This window comes from Lepidochelys olivacea, assembly GCF_965140295.1.
Source record: "Lepidochelys olivacea isolate rLepOli2 genome assembly, chromosome: 8".
NCBI lineage: Eukaryota > Metazoa > Chordata > Testudines > Cheloniidae > Lepidochelys > Lepidochelys olivacea.
In genome coordinates, this window is record NC_140418.1 from 63,728,339 (window position 1) to 63,748,181 (window position 19,843).

The 19,843-nt window shown below is 43.7% G+C and overlaps 1 protein-coding gene and 1 long non-coding RNA gene across 3 annotated transcripts in view; one reads left to right on the forward strand and one right to left on the reverse strand.

Annotated features, from left to right (window-relative positions):
* The window catches only part of CFH (complement factor H), an 86,306-nt gene that overhangs the window by 51,615 nt on the left and 14,848 nt on the right, over window positions 1-19,843 (forward strand). For both annotated transcript variants that reach the window (XM_084637775.1, XM_084637776.1), the window contains exons 18-19: window positions 1,968-2,144; window positions 13,186-13,362. In XM_084637775.1, the coding sequence (XP_084493901.1) occupies window positions 1,968-2,144; window positions 13,186-13,362 (354 nt within the window). The remainder of the gene's footprint in view (window positions 1-1,967; window positions 2,145-13,185; window positions 13,363-19,843) is intronic.
* LOC311525547 lies at window positions 5,095-10,279 on the reverse strand. The gene is made up of 2 exons (XR_014712805.1): window positions 10,042-10,279; window positions 5,095-7,950 (listed from the first exon to the last, which is right to left on the reverse strand). It is a non-coding gene; the product is annotated as an uncharacterized lncRNA (long non-coding RNA).

Here is a 19,843-nt window from a genome sequence, read left to right on the forward strand (position 1 = left end):
GCAGGTGGAGCCAGCAGCAACAAGGGCCGGGTTCAGTATCTAGGTGTTCCTTTTGAATAATACAGCACAAAACTGTCTCAAGCCCCCACCCAGTGACCTGGGACAATTACACACCACCCCCTAGGTGCCCCTAAGAGGCAATACTTCCCCTCTCTCAAGCACAGAGTCTGAGTGTAGCAAAAACTTTTAACAGAGGGAGGGAAGTAACTCAGCATTAATTTGGGAAAACACTGTAACCAGGGTTCATAAACACAAACCATGAACAAAAGACCCACTCCCAAGTAAGTTGGGCAGTGTTCTTTTCCCCTCAGGATCTTAAGTCCAGCAACCCCAAAAGTCCCTTTAATATGCCTGTCCCTTATCTGTACCACACTCACAGTTACTGTCTTGGCCTGTGCAGCCCCAGAGTTCAGAGGTTCATCCGCAGAGTTCACCTCCCACCCTGCATGGAAGGCAAGGCGGGGGTAAGGAGGCATCTTACACACTTCACTGTTTGGGCTCTCGCTCATTACCCCAATATCCAATTGCCACACCTCTGCTCTGGCCCTTTCCTCCAGCCACCCTGCTGGCCGCATGCCACGCCTCTCCACCAGCTGCCCACTTGCCAAGATGTCTTCAAGGTCCCCACACACACTTAACACAGCTCTCAGTGATTTCAGCTGTTAGTGGGGGAGCCTCACTGCTGGTATACTGGGCAGTCTCTTACAATAGAGACACTGTCCCAAAGTAGGCCTAATACTTAGTCCTAGGTATCAGTAATTTCAGCTCTGCAGCATGTAACAAGACTCTCAATTGAGTCTAAATTAACTCTTTCATTCTACCGTGGAGAGAGGAAGGATCAGTTGGTGTCTAGGACCTTTAAACAGGCCCTACATCACCAGATACAACTGCCTGTCCCCACTCTCTCTCAACTCATTGGGCTTTGAAACCCATGTCCCCTGCCTAGCGAGTGTGATTCAGTTGAGGGTGAGTCCCTCCATTGGGGTATGCCAGGTACTGTTCTGCTGTCCTCAGTTCACACAACAAGCATAACAACCCTTTATTATTCCTGCCCCAATAACAAGGAGACTGGGGATCCAACACCAGCCACAAGTGATCATTTGGGCAAGCAAGCCCATCATGCTGAGCACCTATGCAGGGTGGGTGTGTCCATGCAAACAAGATCAGCTTCTGAAGTCTTTTTCCACAATTCACCACTAGATGTCAGGGGAGAGCTCATTCAGACTCTGCTTACATGTATATTTGTTCAAATTGCTGTAAAAGCTTAGTTTTCTGGCCCAGGGTCTTTAGAAAGATTCTGACTGTGTGACAATTTCAGGATTTCTGGTTGATTGGTTGGTTTTTGTTTGTTTGTTTTGAGTAGTTTTAGTTTTTAAAAGCTCCCAACTAGGACTTAGGAGGTTTGCATTCAGATCCTGGCTCTAATGCACAAACTTTCTTTATAGTCTTGGGCAAGTCTTTTTAACTCTGTGTCTCAGCTTCCCATCTGTAAAATGAGTATAATAGTATTCCCTATTTGACAGTGGGGTTGTGAGGATAAATCCATTAATAGTTGTGAAGCACTTACATATTATAGTGACAGGGGCCATATCAAGTGCCTACATGGACAGATGTATTTTCATCAAAGTTCTGTTGAAGGAAGTAGACACACCATGCATGAGGTGTCCAGAAGAAGAGGAGCAGCTGCAATTACTGGTTTCAGACATAGGCACAAACTAAATTTCATTAGTAACTGAACTCCTAGTGTATTTAGGGCTGGTGTTTGTTTAACTTTCTGACAGATTTTTAACAGTGCTCATGTTGTAAGTTTCATTGCCCACCAACAACTTAGTGCATGTGTTTAGGTTCTGCTTGCAACCTCTATTTAAAATTAGATATCCATATAAAGAGTTACAAAGGGCTTAACTAAAAAAGGTGGCTTGTGGGAGGGTTACACTCATTTTACTCTTGTGTGTGTGTCTTTTCAGAAATGCCATGTACCGATGTTCCAAATATTATCAATGCTCAGACTGAAGACACAGTGAAGCAAAGTTATAAGCCTGGTGAAACAGTACGTTATCAATGCCTTCCTGGTTTTATCATCCACGGATCTTCAGATATTATGTGTAAAGCAGGGAATTGGTCCACACAACCTGTGTGTAAAGGTACAGTGAGTAATTTGATCTAACTTTAAAGAATCTAGTTACTCATTTCTTATTATTATTATAGACACTCAGAGACCACCTGCATGGGTCAGACAGATAGAATAGATTACAGAATGCTGATGCAGAAACAATAAGTAGCTAACTTATACACTGATCATTTCAAATACAGAGGGGATTGGGAGGAATCAGTGTTTGCCAAAAAAAAGGTAGAACAATAAATCTTTTTTGCAAGCTGCTAAGAATATTAATTAATTTAAAAAATATAAAATGGGTGCTCACCCTCTTCCCTTTTAGCATATGACAATTCTCAGGATGTACTTGTCAGTATACTGAGCTCAGTTCAGCAGTCTTTTCTCTCCTTTAAGTCATTAAGTCAATGGGTGTTTTGTCTGGAAATCAGAGCCTTCTTCGGGTCCAACTCTGGGTCCTGCTACTCAAGCAGTCAGGGATTTAAAGGCATTGTTGATGGAGAAAGCAGGCTGCTTATTACAGCTTCAAGAGCCATGTTATCGGCCCTGACTGTCAATTCTGAAGAAGCTGGTAAGGGAGAAGTCGGCCACTGTTAGCAGTGCCAGATCCCATTGATGAAAGTTTTCAGATCTGTCTGATTCTGACAGGGCCTCTATGGCTCTGGCTCTGGCTCTGAAATCCAGGCCAGTTCTGATTTCAGCTTCAAGGACCAAGTGGGTGAATCTGAATATTTCACGAGATCATGTGCCATCCAGGTCTTCCATGCTGGCTTTGACATCTGCTCCAGTTTCAGGTCCATCTTTGGATCCAACGAGGACTTTTACTTCAGTGGCTGATGTACAATCATTCAGTTATAAATGCTCTTCAGATCTAAGTGAGAAACAAAGGAAGGCAGTCTTCATCAATTCCAAGGTCTGGGTCATCTTCATCTGAGAAAAGAAGGGCAGAGATTATTATTTTCTCTCTTGATCCATCTCTACCTCTTTCTCCTCCTCAGCCTCCTACATGGTATCCACAAACAGCTTTCTCTCCATTTATTTCTCTCCACCCTCCAGGTCCATTGCTGTCTCCATTACACTCCATCACACATCCAGAATCAATTCCATTATTTATATGAAGATAGAGGAAGAATAAAGAGAACTATTTCTTCCCAGTTTGTGCCTCCTCCTGTGGATATGTTCTGAATACAAGTTGCTGTGGAGATTGGCAGCCCTAGGCTCCATGGCCTTATTGAGTGCTGATGCAGTAACTTTATAGCTGTTCTCCATATGGATGGAGATATGATGATTCATCTGTAAAGGATCTGGCTGTGGAGAATCCTTGCCTGTAGTTACAGTGGATCTGTCTGCATCTAGTTACAGATACTCTGTCTGCTGCCTGATACTCTGTCTGAAGAAGATGAGGAGATAGCTCCTCTTTTAAAATAAAAACATGCTGACACAGATTACTCTTCTGATTTGTCACTGGATGAGAATATGGATGAGAATTCTGCCTCTTCCCCTTCTCATGGCAGCAGAGTTTCATGACCTGATGGATCACATGGTGTCCATGTTGAATTTATAATCCATAGCCATGGAAGAAACCTCCCCTCTAGTGTTTGGAGGAAGCTCTTCGTGCCACCTCCAAGAGTAGGATGTCACTACTAATTCTGCTGTAGCCTGCTAAGATTGTTTGTTCCACTTCTGCCTCTTGCCAGCTTATCTCTAAGAAGGCAGTCAAATTATATAAGATAATCAGGATGAAGTGTTTTCATATTTTCACACACATCCTGTATCTAATTCAGTAGTGGTGGCTATTGCCATTAGCAGTTTGAGAACTGAACAAGCATATTTCACTCCTACTGATAGGGGAAAAATATTGATTCTTTGGGGAGAAAGGTGTTTTCTTCTTCCTTTCTTAGTATTAGGGTGGAAAGTTATCAAGCAGTTATGGCCTGCTATCAATTCCACCTATGGAAAAAGATAGCATTGTTTCTGCAGGATTTGCCAGATGACATACAGAATTTGGCAAATGAAATCCTAACGGAGGGTCAAAATGTAGCAAAGCACACACTCAGGGCCTTCTTTAATGCTTCAGACTCTTCTGCCAGCGCATTGGCTTCTGAAATTACTCTGAGGACACATGCTTGGGTTTGCTTTTTTACTCTGGCTCTGAATACTAGAATAAAGGTAGAGGATCTCCCCTTCGAAAGGGATGGTCCTTTAAGTTAAAAGACAGATGAGTTGTTGGGAAAACTGAAGGAGAAAAGAATGACAGCCTGCTCTTTGTGTTTGATTTCTTCTATTAAGAGGATACTTTCTATACCTTCTTTCCATAGTCAGAGACATTATTATCCACAATCTTCTTTGGCTTATTTCTTGTCAAATCAAAGATGTCAGCAACAACACCAGTGGGCTACATTTTTCCAGAGGTAACACAAGAAGAGGTCTTTCAAATTGAGGCCTAAATCAAAATAATCTGCTTCCTCCCTGTCATCTTCATTGAACACCAGGCTTCAACTTTGATGTGATATCAAGAGTAGAAAATGAAACTGCAATGACTCGTCCCTTCCTCTTATGGAGACAGGCTAGCCAATTTTATCAGCAAATGAAGGTTTATTACATCAGATAAATGGGTCATAGAAATTAGAGACAAGGGCTATGCCATTCAATTAGAGAAACTAACCCCTTCAATTCCCCCTATCATCTCTTTCCAGTGAACCTTTTCACAAGGCCTTGCTACTTCCAGAAGTGTAGAAATTACTGCTTATATGTGCTGTGTTACAAATTACACCTGGTAGGACACGCACACAAGTGCTACGAATTACACCTGATAGGACACGCACACAAGTGCTACTAATTACACCTGATAGGACACGCACACAAATGCTGCGAATTATACCTGATAGGACACGCACACCAGTGCTGCGAATTATACCTGATAAGTCACGCACAGTTCGAATCTAGGCTGAGGCACAGAAACAAAGTCCACAACTGCAGAGTTCCCAAAAGACACTAAGTTTATTACGCTCGAGCGTGGTGCCCCCCTGCTAGCCAGGAGGGGACCCTGAATGCAGATTATACAAAGGTTATATACTTTTTAGCAAAGCATGTTGCCCTCGTGCATCGGAAACCTTAGCCAATAAACAAACCCTTGTCTTATCTACCACCTATCCCTGCTTGGTGCATTCCTCGTGCTATATCAGTATGTTAATTACACAGCATGGTCCTAAAGCTATGCATCAGTAACTTTTATTATCAGGATGGGAGGCCTCACATCAAGGCCAAGAGACAGGGAGTTAGAGACTGACAAAAACCAGATACTGGGAGTCAAGGCAGGCTGGAGACAAGGAGGAGGATTTTCACAGGGATTCAATATCTAAGGATTACTCCTCCTGGTGTATGATGTGCTGGCATTTAAACAATGGTGGGCCCCAAACCAAAATGGAGTCACATGTGCTAACTTTTCCTTAACAGTCCTCCCTTTTTTTTTTTGTACGTCAGTAAGCTATATCAGGGCTGAGTAACCACGCTGCAGGGTTAGCAGCTGCCGACAGCACATACTGCAGCATTGTAGGCATACAAAAAATAACGCAAAAACAATAACAGTCAAAAAAAGTAAATACAAAATACGCCGTCCCCAAGTCCCCACATCCGGTAGCCATGAGGTGAGCCAGTCCCAGACCTCCTGGAATCCGGCTTTGGTAGTGTCGAGGCTGAGGTGGTGGAATAGGGCTGCCTGTTGCTTGAGGATGTGGATGTCAGTTTCCATCCTATGGTGCTGATTTACAAATACACAACAGCTTGAATTGACCAGAGCACAAACCCCGCCCTGATTTGCAAGGAGATAATCCAGGGCTAGGTGGTTTTGCAATGTCGTTTGGGATAGCTGGGTGACTTCAATTTGAAGGGCAGAGAGAGCGTTTGCAGTAGCATTTGCCATTAGTTCCAAAGCAGCTGAAATGTTAACTATAGCTTTTTCCAGCTCGCTTACTCCCAACCATGGCAGAAACCAACGCACAAAGGAGCGAAAGCCTTTGGGCCGATAAGAAAGGGGGTTTAAAGGAATACTTCGTCGGTCCCTCCATACTAGATTGCGGATCTCTCCCCGGGTCAGGTTCTGGTGTACTGTCACGGCGGGTACTATAGCCCCTAAGGTACATGGACCACACCATCCTGCTGGGAGAACCTTATAGGCTGTGTGATTGCATAACCAATACCAGCCAGACCCCTCGGGGACTGGCCACGGGGTTCTGGAGTAGGTAGAGGGGCCTCCCGCACCAGAGCTGATTTGAGTGGTGTCCTTGCACCCTACAAAATTCCCTACAAAAACTGTATTTTCTATGCCCTTACATCGTGACACACATAAAGCATAATTACTCTGGGCCACCATATCAATAAACCATATTTGGATTGTAACATTCCAGTTAAATATAGTGTTTGCCCATAGCTTAGCTTGGAGTGTTCGATTAAGGGGGATAGGTACCCCTACCAACGGGACGCCCTGACCTAAATATGTGGGGGTACGAATACAAATCCAACACTGCGTTCGATTTACACCCTGTTTGATAGCACGGGTTAAATTCAAGAAGCTATTGCCCTCCCATCCTTGTACTGGACTTGGGAATAGGGAGAGAACCCCTCCCAGGCAAACCATACCAATGTCGACATCCTCCCCTGTACTATACAAAAAACACTACCCCCAATGTAAGTCCAATAAACAGGAACACAAAAAGTCCTGGTGGGCTGTGAAGGTCCCAGTAGCTGGAAAGCTTAGTCCATGGGTTGGTCGTGGTGTTCATTCGTGAAGTGGCTCATCCAATGGCTTGTCAGGGTCAGGTGGGGGTCCCAGCACCAACTTAACGTAGCTATGATGGATCCAGGAACCTTTACCTGCAAAGGAGTGGTGGCAGATGGTGGGAGTAATGTTCGTTGCTGTAAGGCGTTTTTGGTATTTATACTTGCCTACAAGCACAGTTCCAGTCTCTGGAATAAACCCACCCCACCACTTTACTTCACATTTCCAAGAATACATTCTGCAACTTTCTCCCTGCCAATGTACAATGCTCCGTCTTTGCCATCAGGGCCAATTTTCAGTGTCTTTTGCAGTTAGGAATCTTTGGATTTTGGTGGTTTTAGCAGAGCAGGCGTTCCTTCTCTCTTGGAACAGGCATGGTTTTGCATTATACAGGGGAGAGGTTACTAGCACGTCACCCTGTAGTGCTTTGGTTTCTTTAGCAAATACTGAATGCAGGTTAGCTTTGTCAGTGGACAAGGGAGAGGTTACTAGCACTTCACCTTGGTTTTTTTTTGTTTTTTTTTTTGCTGTTTAAAAGGAGGAAAGAAAAAAAAACCCAGAAGGAGGGACAGACTGATCAGTAGTCGAAGTGAAGTCACCTCGAGGTGGAGGGGTCTTTTTGCAGTAAGAAGCATGGGTCTAGGCAGTCAGTCCTTGGCACTTCACAGCGGTGTTGGTAGTTAGCAGGACTTAATAAGGGCCTTTTCAGCATGGGGCCAGAGTAGTATTTTGTCGAGGGACCTTTATGTAGACTCAGTCACCTGGTTTTAACAAATGGCAGGTTTGCTCAGGATTCTTGAAGCAGGACTTCTTTTACCTGTAAATACAGAGACCTAACACATTTCATTAATGTCTGGCAGTGTGTTGCAGATCTCACAGCTGTTTGGGCACATTTAAGCCCCCCTCTTTCTTGGCTGTTAGCCAAATCCTAGCTGTGAGTAGTGTCCTTGGGCAGGCCAGTGTCTTATCTTTGGACCGAGCCTGCCAAGCCTGCCAGCTACAGCGTTGAATTAGCTTGTCCTTCGTTTTATTTTTTTTCCCCTTCTTGGCTTTTATTAACCTGCAAAGAAAACTTTTACCTTTTACTTATACATTTTTGTTTAAAAAGGAACACATGTACATTGCCCATTATACAGCACTTTAGTCTTATTGTATAATGTATGCCACATATACCCTTCTAGGAAAATGACTTTATTACAGAGCTTTGGAGCAACAAGCCAGGACAAGCACACCCACTTTTGAGGAGTCCACTTGGTACAACTTCTGGTGTCCAATAGCTTTTTTCCCTCCCCAGCCCTCTGGCTAGAAATGTGAGGTAGCCAGAAGGATCTCATGTATAATATGGGGAGTGGGTTAACCTTTGATGTCCTTGCTTCCAAAGACTGTTGGTGTGCAAATTTTAACAACAATTTTTTTAATTAAAAGATCTGGCCAATTAATTTTTTTTTTTTACTTAAGCAAATGTATTAAACTTTAGTATATCACATTTTTGATATTATCCAAACACTTTGTATTGCAAGTTGAATAAAACAAGTATCTGCATTTTGATTTAACCCTTCTATTTAGTTTTAAACTAAACTGTCCTATGAAAAATTAAACACAGCCATTCTGGCCACAAGACAAACACCACAAGACAGGACATAGAACACAGAACAGAATTTCTATTGTGCCAGTAAATTCATGAGATGTTGAATTGCTTTTTAGCTGGCATCAGTTTTCTCTGAGTTTCTGAAAGACAAAAATAAAACACAGATCTACCCCTTTTGGGCAGTCAGTCATTGCTTAAAATATTTTCTTTTTATACAAATACCCTTGTTAATTGCAGGCAAAACAGAGGAATTACCCATATTTTCTTGTATTTGTTTTATAGGCAGTCCAGGTTTCAGTGGCCTCTACCTTATTAGTTAGGTAATTTACATAAAAAATAAATGCTTTCCGGCTTGCTTTTGGATCCACAGGTTAAAGATTCTTACTTTAAAAAGGGCACAATAAACTTTACCAGACTTTTGATTGCCTTTTACTTTTAACTCCTGCTGTCAAACACACAGCGACCTGAAAAGGAAGACACCACCTATTGTAGCCTCTTGGAACCTAATACGATATTAATTAAGTAGCACTGTATAATTGCATTTCTTTGGAAAAGGGCCCATTTTTTTCCAAAATGGCTGCAAAGAAACCAAGCATTTTTTTTTCTTTTCAGTATTTTACAAAGTTTAACTGCTTAATTCTTTCCAGCAACTAAAGAGTTAACTTTTTACTTTTTTTTTTTAAATTACTTGCTTATTTTTCAAAACGACACCCAATTACTTAGATTTTACCATTTTAAGTATTATTCCGGGATTTACGTTTTTCATTCCTGTAATTATTTACTCTTCTTTTTTTACTATGACCTTTAAGTTTTCAACCTGTTTTCCAATCTCTCTATCTGTTGCCTGCCCGCTTGGGCCCGATCCTGTTTTTTTTCTTTGAACTGTCCCTTCCATGAGCACCAGCTTTGTTTCACTACCAAATTAACAAGGAGGGTGGGCTTCTTAACTAGCCCCCAGCCCTCCTGGTCTCTTTTTTTAAAATATTTTACTTACAAGGGCTACCCGAGTCCTCCCCACATGAGGCTTGTCACCTGGACAGAAAGCACGGCTAATTGGCAAGCAAGGAGGTGACAGGCATAAGTCAGAAAGCCGAGGGTAAGCCGGAGGAGGGGCAGAAGCAGGCATAGCACAGAGCGGGGCTGGAGACCCCTGAGATGAATAAGAAAAGGAGGAGGAAAGAGGATGTCCTTCTGCATGCGCATAAGCCCAGTTGTCCCATACATACCAATAATCCATCTGGGCTGGAGCTTTGTCCTCCAGCCTCCTTTTAAGCACTGTTAATGTATCCCCAGCAAAGGACCCATCCGGTGGCCATTCAACAGATGTTTGAGTTGTTCGTGCTGGCCACTCAACCTTACATAAAATAACAGCTTTTTTCTGCCTAACCCATGGGTGCCAGAAATATTCTCCCAATTCTTGAGAATTTCAGCCAAAGGGGTCCCCTTACTTACACTCTGCCCAGAACCTATAATGGGCTACCAAAAGAACACAAAATGTGCCACCTTATCGCCTAAGCGACGGCTCACAACCCCCCTCCTCGGAGTTCTCAAAGGTGAACTCACCCTGTGCCGGCTGGAGCTGTCCGAGAGGAGGAGTGTAGTCTCGCTTGTTGGGGTGAGCCTAGAGTCCCTTCGTGGTCGCCAAAACTGTTACGAATTACACCTGGTAGGACACGCCCACAAGTGCTGCGAATTACACCTGATAGGACACGCACATAAGTGCTGCGAATTACACCTGATAGGACATGCACACAAGTGCTACGAATTACACCTGGTAGGACACGCACATAAGTGCTACGAATTACACCTGATAGGACACGCACACCAGTGCTGCGAATTATACCTGATAGGTCACGCACAGTTCGAATCTAGGCTGAGGCACAGAAACAAAGTCCACAACTGCAGAGTTCCCAAAAGACACTAAGTTTATTACGCTCGAGCGTGGTGCCCCCCTGCTAGCCAGGAGGGGACCCTGAATGCAGATTATACAAAGGTTATATACTTTTTAGCAAAGCATGTTGCCCTCGTGCATCGGAAACCTTAGCCAATAAACAAACCCTTGTCTTATCTACCACCTATCCCTGCTTGGTGCATTCCTCGTGCTATATCAGTATGTTAATTACACAGCATGGTCCTAAAGCTATGCATCAGTAACTTTTATTATCAGGATGGGAGGCCTCACATCAAGGCCAAGAGACAGGGAGTTAGAGACTGACAAAAACCAGATACTGGGAGTCAAGGCAGGCTGGAGACAAGGAGGAGGATTTTCACAGGGATTCAATATCTAAGGATTACTCCTCCTGGTGTATGATGTGCTGGCATTTAAACAATGGTGGGCCCCAAACCAAAATGGAGTCACATGTGCTAACTTTTCCTTAACAGCTGCAATGAGGTATCTGAACAGGGATTTTATTAAAGATACTTTCAGGTGCAGAAAAAAGACTGGCTAGTGTCATCCAATTTTAGATTTCAGAAATCTGAGCAAGTACATTTGGATGTTTTGATTCCATATGTTAACTCTGGCCTCCATAATCCCTTCACTTTCAGCTGTGGATTGGTTTGCGACTCTCAATTTAAAGGACAAATATTTTCATATTTCTATCTGACACAGTCATTGAAAGTATTTTCACTTATTGGTGTCAGGACGCCATTTCCCATACAAGGTCTTCGCATTTGGCCTGTCCACGGTACCAAGAGTATTTATGAAATGCCCCTCTGTTGTAGCATCACATTTGAGAAAACAGGATATTTTTGTTTACATATTTGGATGATTGGTTGTTGAACGTGGAGCTAAATCTGAATGTCAAAAAGTCAAATCTCTACCCAACTCACATAATTTTATTCATGTGCTCCTTAGTGCACACAGCAGCAGTGAAAAATCTTCTTACCAGAGAACAGATTTTTTTAAAAAACAGCGCAATGTTTTAAACATTAAAATATGTCAAACTCAGAAAATAATTTTCTTCCTGGGTCTCATGGTGGTGACTACTTGTAAGACTCCATTTGTGCATCTCAAAATAAGACCAATGCAGCATTGGATGTCCCAGGTCTACAGGCCAAATCTGAACAATGTTCTAACACTAGTCAGCCTGCCTTCTGGACTGGTGGTGGTGGTCAGTCAGAGCAGTTATCCTCTGAGGAGTCCAGTTCAATTCCCCCTTCACCATCAATGAGGGGAAATTCAAATGTATCAAATAATGGAAGACGAGGAGGAGGAGGGAGTCTCATTTGAGTCAGTTTACAGTTTGAAGTCATTGGTCTTATTTGAAATAGTCCAGATTTGTGGCTTGGATGCAGGAAAAAATCTGATTTTCCTGTCTCATCATCCACAACACAAGGTATGGAAGATTTAATATACTTAAAAACTGAAGGGTTATCTAACTCATCTTTGAAAGTTCATTTTTCAGCTATTATAGCTTACCATATTTTGCTTGATAGTAGATTACAGTTGGTGCATAATATGGATAATAAATTTGAGAAGGAAGGTATCTAATATGTATGCTCTTTGAGGGATCCTGTCCCTTCTTGGAGTCTTAAGCTGGTTTTATCTACATTTATGAAACCACCCTTTGAACCCTTGGCTGAGTGTTTTTTATTTTTAATATTTAAGGCAGCAATCATTATTACCATGGCATCAGCCAGAAGGCTGAGTGAATTCAATGCCTTGATGGTGATGCCCACTTTAAGTCTTTTCATAAAGTTAAGGTGGTTCTTAGCCTTTATCCCAGACTTTTGCCAAAATGACTTTCTGAATTTCACATAAGTCAGATAATTAATTTCCTGACATTTTTTCCAAGGCCACATGCTAAGAAGGGAAAATCTGTTTTATGAACTTTGGATTTAAGAAGAGCTCTTGCATATTATTTAAATAAAGCAAAAAGGTTTTGAAAATAATCTAGGTTATTCATGTTTCATGCTAAAAGTCTCGGGGGTCAGACTGTGTCTCTCTAGACTATTTCTAGATGGATTAAATAATGAATTGTTGAATGTTACATGTTAACAAATTCTTGTATCTAGGATACTTTGATCTCATTCCACTAGAGCTGTGGTAGTGTCTTTTTTGCTTGCCTTAAGCAAGTCCCTTTTCTTGCAATTGGCAGGGTTGCAACATGGACTTCTGTGCACACTTTTACTAATCACTATATTCTCAATTTGGCTTCTAGGGCAGATACTAGATTTGGTAGAGCAGTGCTCTGTGATGTCCTCCAGTTTATTTTCCTCATTGCTTTTCAAACTACCCATAAGTGGGAATATGAAGAGCCACTGGAAGAAGAAATGAAGGTTACTTGTAAAACAGAGTTTTCTGAAATGGCTATTCATATTCACACTTCACACCCACTTTCCCCGAGTCCTTTTGCGCTGTACTTCTGGTTGGCAGTGAAAGGAACTGAGGTGATAGAGTGTGCCATGACCCCTTATGTATCTTCATCCTCAGAATGTTCAGAAACAGAGAGGGAAGGGATAGAAGGAGTGTGCATAAGCACTTTAAAAGATGCTGCTTGGAGAAGGTTCAACCATTAAGCATAATTAGGCAGCACAATACCCCACATGTGCGAATATGCAGAGAACTTCCAATATCTCAAAGAACTTTGATTAGAAGCAAATAACCTTCATTTATTGCAACATAACATATTTCATGAAAATAAGATATTACATTAATAGAGTTTTTCACTACTAGTATGTTTATTTGTCTCTCTCCCTTTTCAGATGCAAGATGTAGCACTCCACCTGCAGTTGCCAAAGCTGATATTATAAATAATGAGGAGAGAAGGTATCTGCCTGGTGCTAGAGTGCAATATAAATGTCAGGAAGGATTTGAAAGTATGGGATTGAATTATGTAACTTGTGAAGATGGAGAATGGTCACAACCACCAATTTGCAAAGGTAGGAGTTTGTATTTTAATTAAAACAAGTAAGACCAGGTGCACTTTAGTGAGCTGGGAACATACAATCATAGGGCTGGAAGGGAACTTGAAAGATCGACTAGTCCATCCCCCTGCATTGATTTAGGATTAAGTATACCTAGATAATTCCTGAAAGGTAACCTGTTCTTAAAACCTCCAATGATGAGGATTCCACAACCTCGAAAAAAAGTAACCTGATTTGGGACTTAACTTTCTAACTATGTAGACAATAGTTAAGGTGGAACTTTTCCTTTCTTGTTTTACATATGACATTCCTGTTAATACTTCCCAGAATGACATTTGCCGTTTCCACAACAGCATCACACTTTTTACTCATTCAATTTGTGATCCACTATAGTCCCTGTGTCTTGAAGTGCTTGCACCTGTCCATTCCACCTTGGTTGTGTGTGCACTAGTTCATCAAAGCCAGAGAACATATTCCCATAGTGGTACCTGTCAAGGTGTACTTTTGCTGCACACTGATGCTTGTAGCTAAGGGCATAAATGGGCAGAGCTGCCTTCACCCTCTCAGTTTCTCTTGCCACCCCTAGATGAACAGTGTGAGTTTCTCTCACACTTTCCCATTAGAAATCTTTTTAGCATTCTTTCACTGTAAATGGTTTAGTATAGCTGTAGTTTAGATAGTGGCACTAATTTTCAAATATCTTCTTGTTTTTCTTCGAGTTTTATTTTCAGTACCAGGGCATGTCTTAAACCTTGGGATTTAAGTGTTGTTGACTGTAGCAAATCTATGACAGACACTGATTCTCACGCCCACTGCTTGAAGTGGGAAGGATACATTAGGCATAAGTACCCTATTTGTAGGGGATTTAAAACCAGGTCAAAGAAGTTGAGGGCAGTTTTACTTTGAGATGTCCTGGTGGAAGCAGCATTATGTCCCCATTTGGAACTCAGCCACTTGACCATACAGGGATTCAGATTCGACTCTCTAAGCACGCCACCAGAATTGGTGGCCTCCACATGTCAAAAAGAGCCAGGGAGAAGACATCATTCTCTATCGCCAGTACCATGCAAGCAGCAGAAGTCATCCAGCACCTCAGCCTCTTCATCCAGAAAAATTCATCATCGTCTTCATTGTCGTCTTCTTCAAAAGACCACTAGTGAGGTTAGAGCTAAGCCAGCACCTGTGAGGCTCTTCCCAGTATTTCCACATTCGAGCAACGCAAAGTTGTCGACTCCAACACCTCATAGCCAGTCAAGACATTCAACAGCATAGACTTCTTGGCCGAGATGTTCAACAGCATAGACTTCTGCTGCGATGCATGTTACTGTTTTGGTATCTACAACACCTGAGTTGTACGCATCAGCCAGTGATATTTTGTGCCTGTTGCTGCTGGATTACCATTCGTGCAGGACAATGTCCAGGCTCTGCGTATACCTCAAACCATAGTACTGGCATCCTCCTTGGCACTGACATATTCAGTGCCATTGGGAACTGAGCCTTTGTAAGTAGTGCCAGAGTCTTGAAGTTCTATTGTCCAGCAGGTCCCTTCATCAGGAAAGCCCCAGATGCTTCCTCTGGTACTCTCCATCTTATGTTGGTTAAGGTCTCACAACCCATCTGCTCCACACAATACCTTGCCAGCTTGGCATTCCAATGCTGGATCTTCTTGAAACTAGAAGTGGGATCCTAAATATTGGAATCTCATTACAGAAGATCTTAAGCATCTCCTTATTCCTATTTGTGCAGGTCAAAGCCCTGGCACCATGACTTTTACAGGAGCAGACTGAGGCGTAGCTTCCTTTGGAGTTGGGCGTGGTTCTGCATGAAGTACAGAAGTGGACTTTCTGGAATCTGAGTGGTTTCTCCAGACTCCAGGTCATCTTCTGATAGTCAGCATTCTGCTGGGTCTCAATCAAAGTGCCATTCTCTACCTATTACCATTCTGTGTACCAGCACTGGTACCCAGCAGCTGAAAGAGATTATCCCTCCAGTTTCTGACCCTCCTGATGTTCAGCAGACAGTAGAGCAGATTGACACTAATCCTTTCACTCAGCACTTCCTCATTATTTACAGATGAGGCTCCTGTTTCAGAATCATCTTCCCGGGACCTTGATGATTATAAAATGTACCAAAAATTTATGAAAAGGGTAACCACCTCTCTAGGAATACAAACTGAGTTGGTTCAGGATAATCTATAAGGTGGATAGAAAGTTGGCTAGATTGTCGGGCTCAACGGGTAGTGATCAATGGCTCCAGGTCTAGTTGGCAGCCGGTGACAAGTGGAGTGCTCCAAGGGTTGGTCCTCAGGCCGGTTTTGTTCAATATCTTCATAAATGATCTGGAGGATGGTGTGGATTGCACCCTCAGCAAGTTTGCAGATGACACTAAACTGGGAGGAGAGGTAGATACGCTGGAGGGTAGGGATAGGGTACAGAGGGCCCTAGACATATTAGAGGATGGGCCAAAAGAAATCTGATGAGGTTCAACAAGGACAAGTGCAGAGTCCTGCACTTAGGACGGAAGAACCCCATGCACCGCTACAGACTAGGGAGCGAATGGCTCGGCAGCAGTTCTGCAGAAAAGGATCTAGGGGTTACAGTGGACGAGAAGCTGGATATAAGTCAACAGTGTGCCCTTGTTGCCAAGAAGGCCAATGGCATTTTGGGATGTATACGTAGGGGCATTGCCAGCAGATCGAGGGAAGTGATCGTTCCCCTCTATTCAACATTGGTGAGGCCTCATCTGGAGTACTGTGTCCAGTTTTGGGCCCCACACTACAAGGAGGATGTGGAAAAATTGGAAAATGTCCAGCGGAGGGCAACAAAAATTATTAGGGGACTGGAACACATGACTTATGAGGAGAGGCTGAGGGAACTTGGATTGTTTAGTCTGCGGAAGAGAAGAATGAGGGGGGATTTGATAGCTGCTTTCAACTACCTGAAAGGGGGTTCCAAAGAGGATGGATCTAGACTGTTCTCAGTGGTAGCTGATAACAGAACGAGGAGTAATGGTCTCAAGTTGCAGTGGGGGAGGTTTAGGTTGGATATTAGGAAAAACTTTTTCACTAGGAGGGTGGTGAAACACTGGAATGCGTTACCTAGGGAGGTGGTGAAATCTCCTTCCTTAGAGGTTTTTACGGTCAGGCTTGACAAAGCCCTGGCTGGGATGATTTAATTGGGGATCGGTCCTGCTTTTGAGCAGGAGGTTGGACTAGATGACCTCCTGAGGTCCCTTCCAACTCTGATATTCTATGATTCTCTATAATCCACACAAACTGGTGCTGGTTCTTCAAATAGTGTCCCTATAGGTGCTCCACTGTAGGTGTAGCTGTGCCCCTAATAGGAGATTTTTGGTAGCAGTGTCTGTTGAGCCCACACATAGGCTCTTCCTCCCTCATGGTCTGCCTCAAGGCTATCTAGCACTGGAGGAGTGAGGCCCCCTCAGTTCCTTCTCAATTGCCTTTGTCCTCAAATGGAGAAAGCGGTTGTCCCTTCCTTATCTGCATCATAACCATAAATAGTACTGTTTTTGTTTCTTTTCTTCTCCTTAATAGTTAGCATTTCCCTTTTACCCCATTGGGATTAAAAAAGAAAAAGAATTTGTTTACTGCCCTGTCTGGGGTGATTCTCCCCTCCCCCAGAGCATTTAGAAGACATTCTTTTTTAAAAAAATTCACTTAAAGAGAGAGAGAGAGAGAGGAAAAGAAGAAGAGGAAGAAAAGACAATTTCTTCGGCATCCCTCACTGCTAGAGAGCGATAGCCCCCCTGCAGGGGCATGCCTGGCTCTTCCAGCTTCAAGAGATGCCTCTCCTGCAAGGAATTGATTCCTTTAATAGCCAAACAGTCTCACTGTGTCTGGTGCCAGGGAGAGTCCCATATCCCTCGGAAATGATCCCTCTGCCACCAGCTAGAGCTGCGGTATTGCAGGAACTGGAAACTGAAGTTAAAACTCCTCCTTATGGAGAAGACACTTCAGTCTCCAGGGGACTCCGGTGCCAACTCTGGATCATCCCCAGAGCCTTTAACTTCACAGGGGATAGAGTTGTGAAAAAAACCAGCAGACTCCCCCTCTAAAGGCTCATAAAAAGGGCTCCGAGTGGATGGCCAGCCCGAGTTCCCCAGTGCAACCACCTTGATACCCACGGCACCAGCAGCGCTGAAGCACGGTACCCGAAACCCGAAAGGGGGTCTCCACTATGATGCCAGGGGCTCAGGTTCTAAGTCAGCAATACTGCCCCCGCCCTCCACGGAGAAAGACAATTACCATACCATCTCTAAAACAGCAGCACTGAGAAAACCTTCGGTACCAGGTGCAACAAAACTCCCATCTAGGGAGTGCTCTGCACCTTCTCAACCATTGGTACTGATAACATACCACTGACAATCCTCTGCAGTGCCAAGCGAGCCCATGATATCGCATGAGCTCCGGTACCCTGACAATTGAGGAAGAACAGCAATCCCCATTACTTGATACTGGGGCTCCGATACCAAGCACATCCCAGTGCCCGGAATCGCTCTCGGCACCAGGCCATGTATCACCAATACCCCAGTCATCGCTCTTATCCAGTGATGAGTCTGACAGTGACAAGGAGGAGGTCATTTCCCTGGCCCCTCATCGTGACCCACTGCCACAATACAAGGGGACTTCTCAACTCCATCGAGCTGACCCACAATTGTGGTATTGGCCCCTGGGGTAACCCCACTGCCCATGCCCTTCCCCCATCTCCATGGCCATATTGGGATCTTTAGGTGACGTAGACATCACAGCTGTCCAGTGTCTCTCGGAGAGAGTCCAGCAGACTGTCTCCTACAGCCCTGCTGTCCAGAGCTCCTGAGCCAGGGGAGGAGGAAGCTTTTTCAGAACAGGAAGAAGGGTTCAAAGGGGAAGCTACTCCTCCAGCAAACTTCTCCTCATCTCCACCAGATGAGGGTGTAATGACCCCTCCATCAATAGGTGATCATTTTAAAAACTGTCAGGGTCATACCAAGAGGGTGGCTTATGAGATGCACATTCCCTTACAGGAGGTGGCAGATACACATCACAAGCTGGTGCATATTCTGTACACCTTCTCTTCATCCAGAATTACCCTCCCAATTAATGAGCCGATTCTAGATCCTGCCAAAGTTGTCTGGCAGACACCAGCCTCCATTGCAACAACCAGCGAGAGAGCTGACAAAAAATACTACATCCCTACCAAAGAGGCATACTCCCTGTTTCAAAATCCACAACCCAACTCTATGTAATGGATGCAGTTAATGCATGAGGCAAGCAACATCATGCCAAGTCAACCCCATCCGATCGGGATTGGAAGGATTGCATATTTGTTGGCAACATTACAGTTTAGAGTCACAAATTACCAAGCTGTCCTGGCCAAACATGATTTTATTAATTATGGGAAACTCAATGTGTTTCTGGAAAGTTTACTGGAGATGCAAAAGGAGCAGTTTCAGGCCATTGTCAGAGAGGGTCAGTTAATGGCCATAATGGTACTACAGATGGCACTGCACGTAACTGATATAGTGGCTCGTTTGGTCTCCATGACAGTGGTAATGAGGCAGGCTTCTTAGCTACAACTTTCTGGGTTGTCCAAAGAAGATCTCCAGTTTGAAGGGTCCAAGCTCTTCGTGGAGAAAACAGATTCTTCTCTCCACACCTTGAAGGATTCTGGGCCATATTTATTACACTCCCCAGGAATCTACATTGCAGAACAGAAGAGAAGATATAGCTCTCAGCCACAGCACATGTCCTCAAAACCTACCATCTCAGCATGTTACGAGCCACAGCATAAGAGGACCAGAGCTCAAAAAGGGAATCAGTCAGCACTCCAATCCGCGACCTCTCAGACCGCCTCTAAGCACTTTTGATGGGTTAGTCAAGGTCCTGAACAATTACACCTTGCAACATCAGCAGCCATATGCACATCTGTTACTCCCCTTCAGAAGTCACCTGGCCCTCTTTCACAGCCGTTGGGAGAATATCACCTCTGACAGATAGGTCCTGAAGATTATTCCGAAGGGTTATGCCATTCAATTCACATCCCTCCCCCAACTTTCCTTCCCCATCCTCCTTCAGGCACCCTTTTCAACAGAACCTACTTCATCAGGAAATAGATCATTTGTTATGCCTAGGGGCCATAGAACCAGTCCTGGCACAACTCAGGAGCAAGCGGTTTTACTCCCATTATTTCCTGATCCCCAAGGCGAAGGGAGTTGGAGGCCCATTCTAGATCTAAGGGCATTAAACAAATATGGGAAGGCACAGAAGTTCAAGATGGTCATGTTAGCAGCCATTATTCCAGCTCTAGAGCAAAGAGATTGATTTCTGGCCCTTGAGCTACACAATGCCTACTTCCATATCTCGATATAACTGTCATACAGGAGATTCCTATGGCTTACCTTTGGGTAGGACCTTTATCAGTATAGGCTGTTCCACTCAGGGTATTCTCCAGCCTTCTCTCCATCATAGCAGCACACTAAACCCAGTACAGCGACTGGA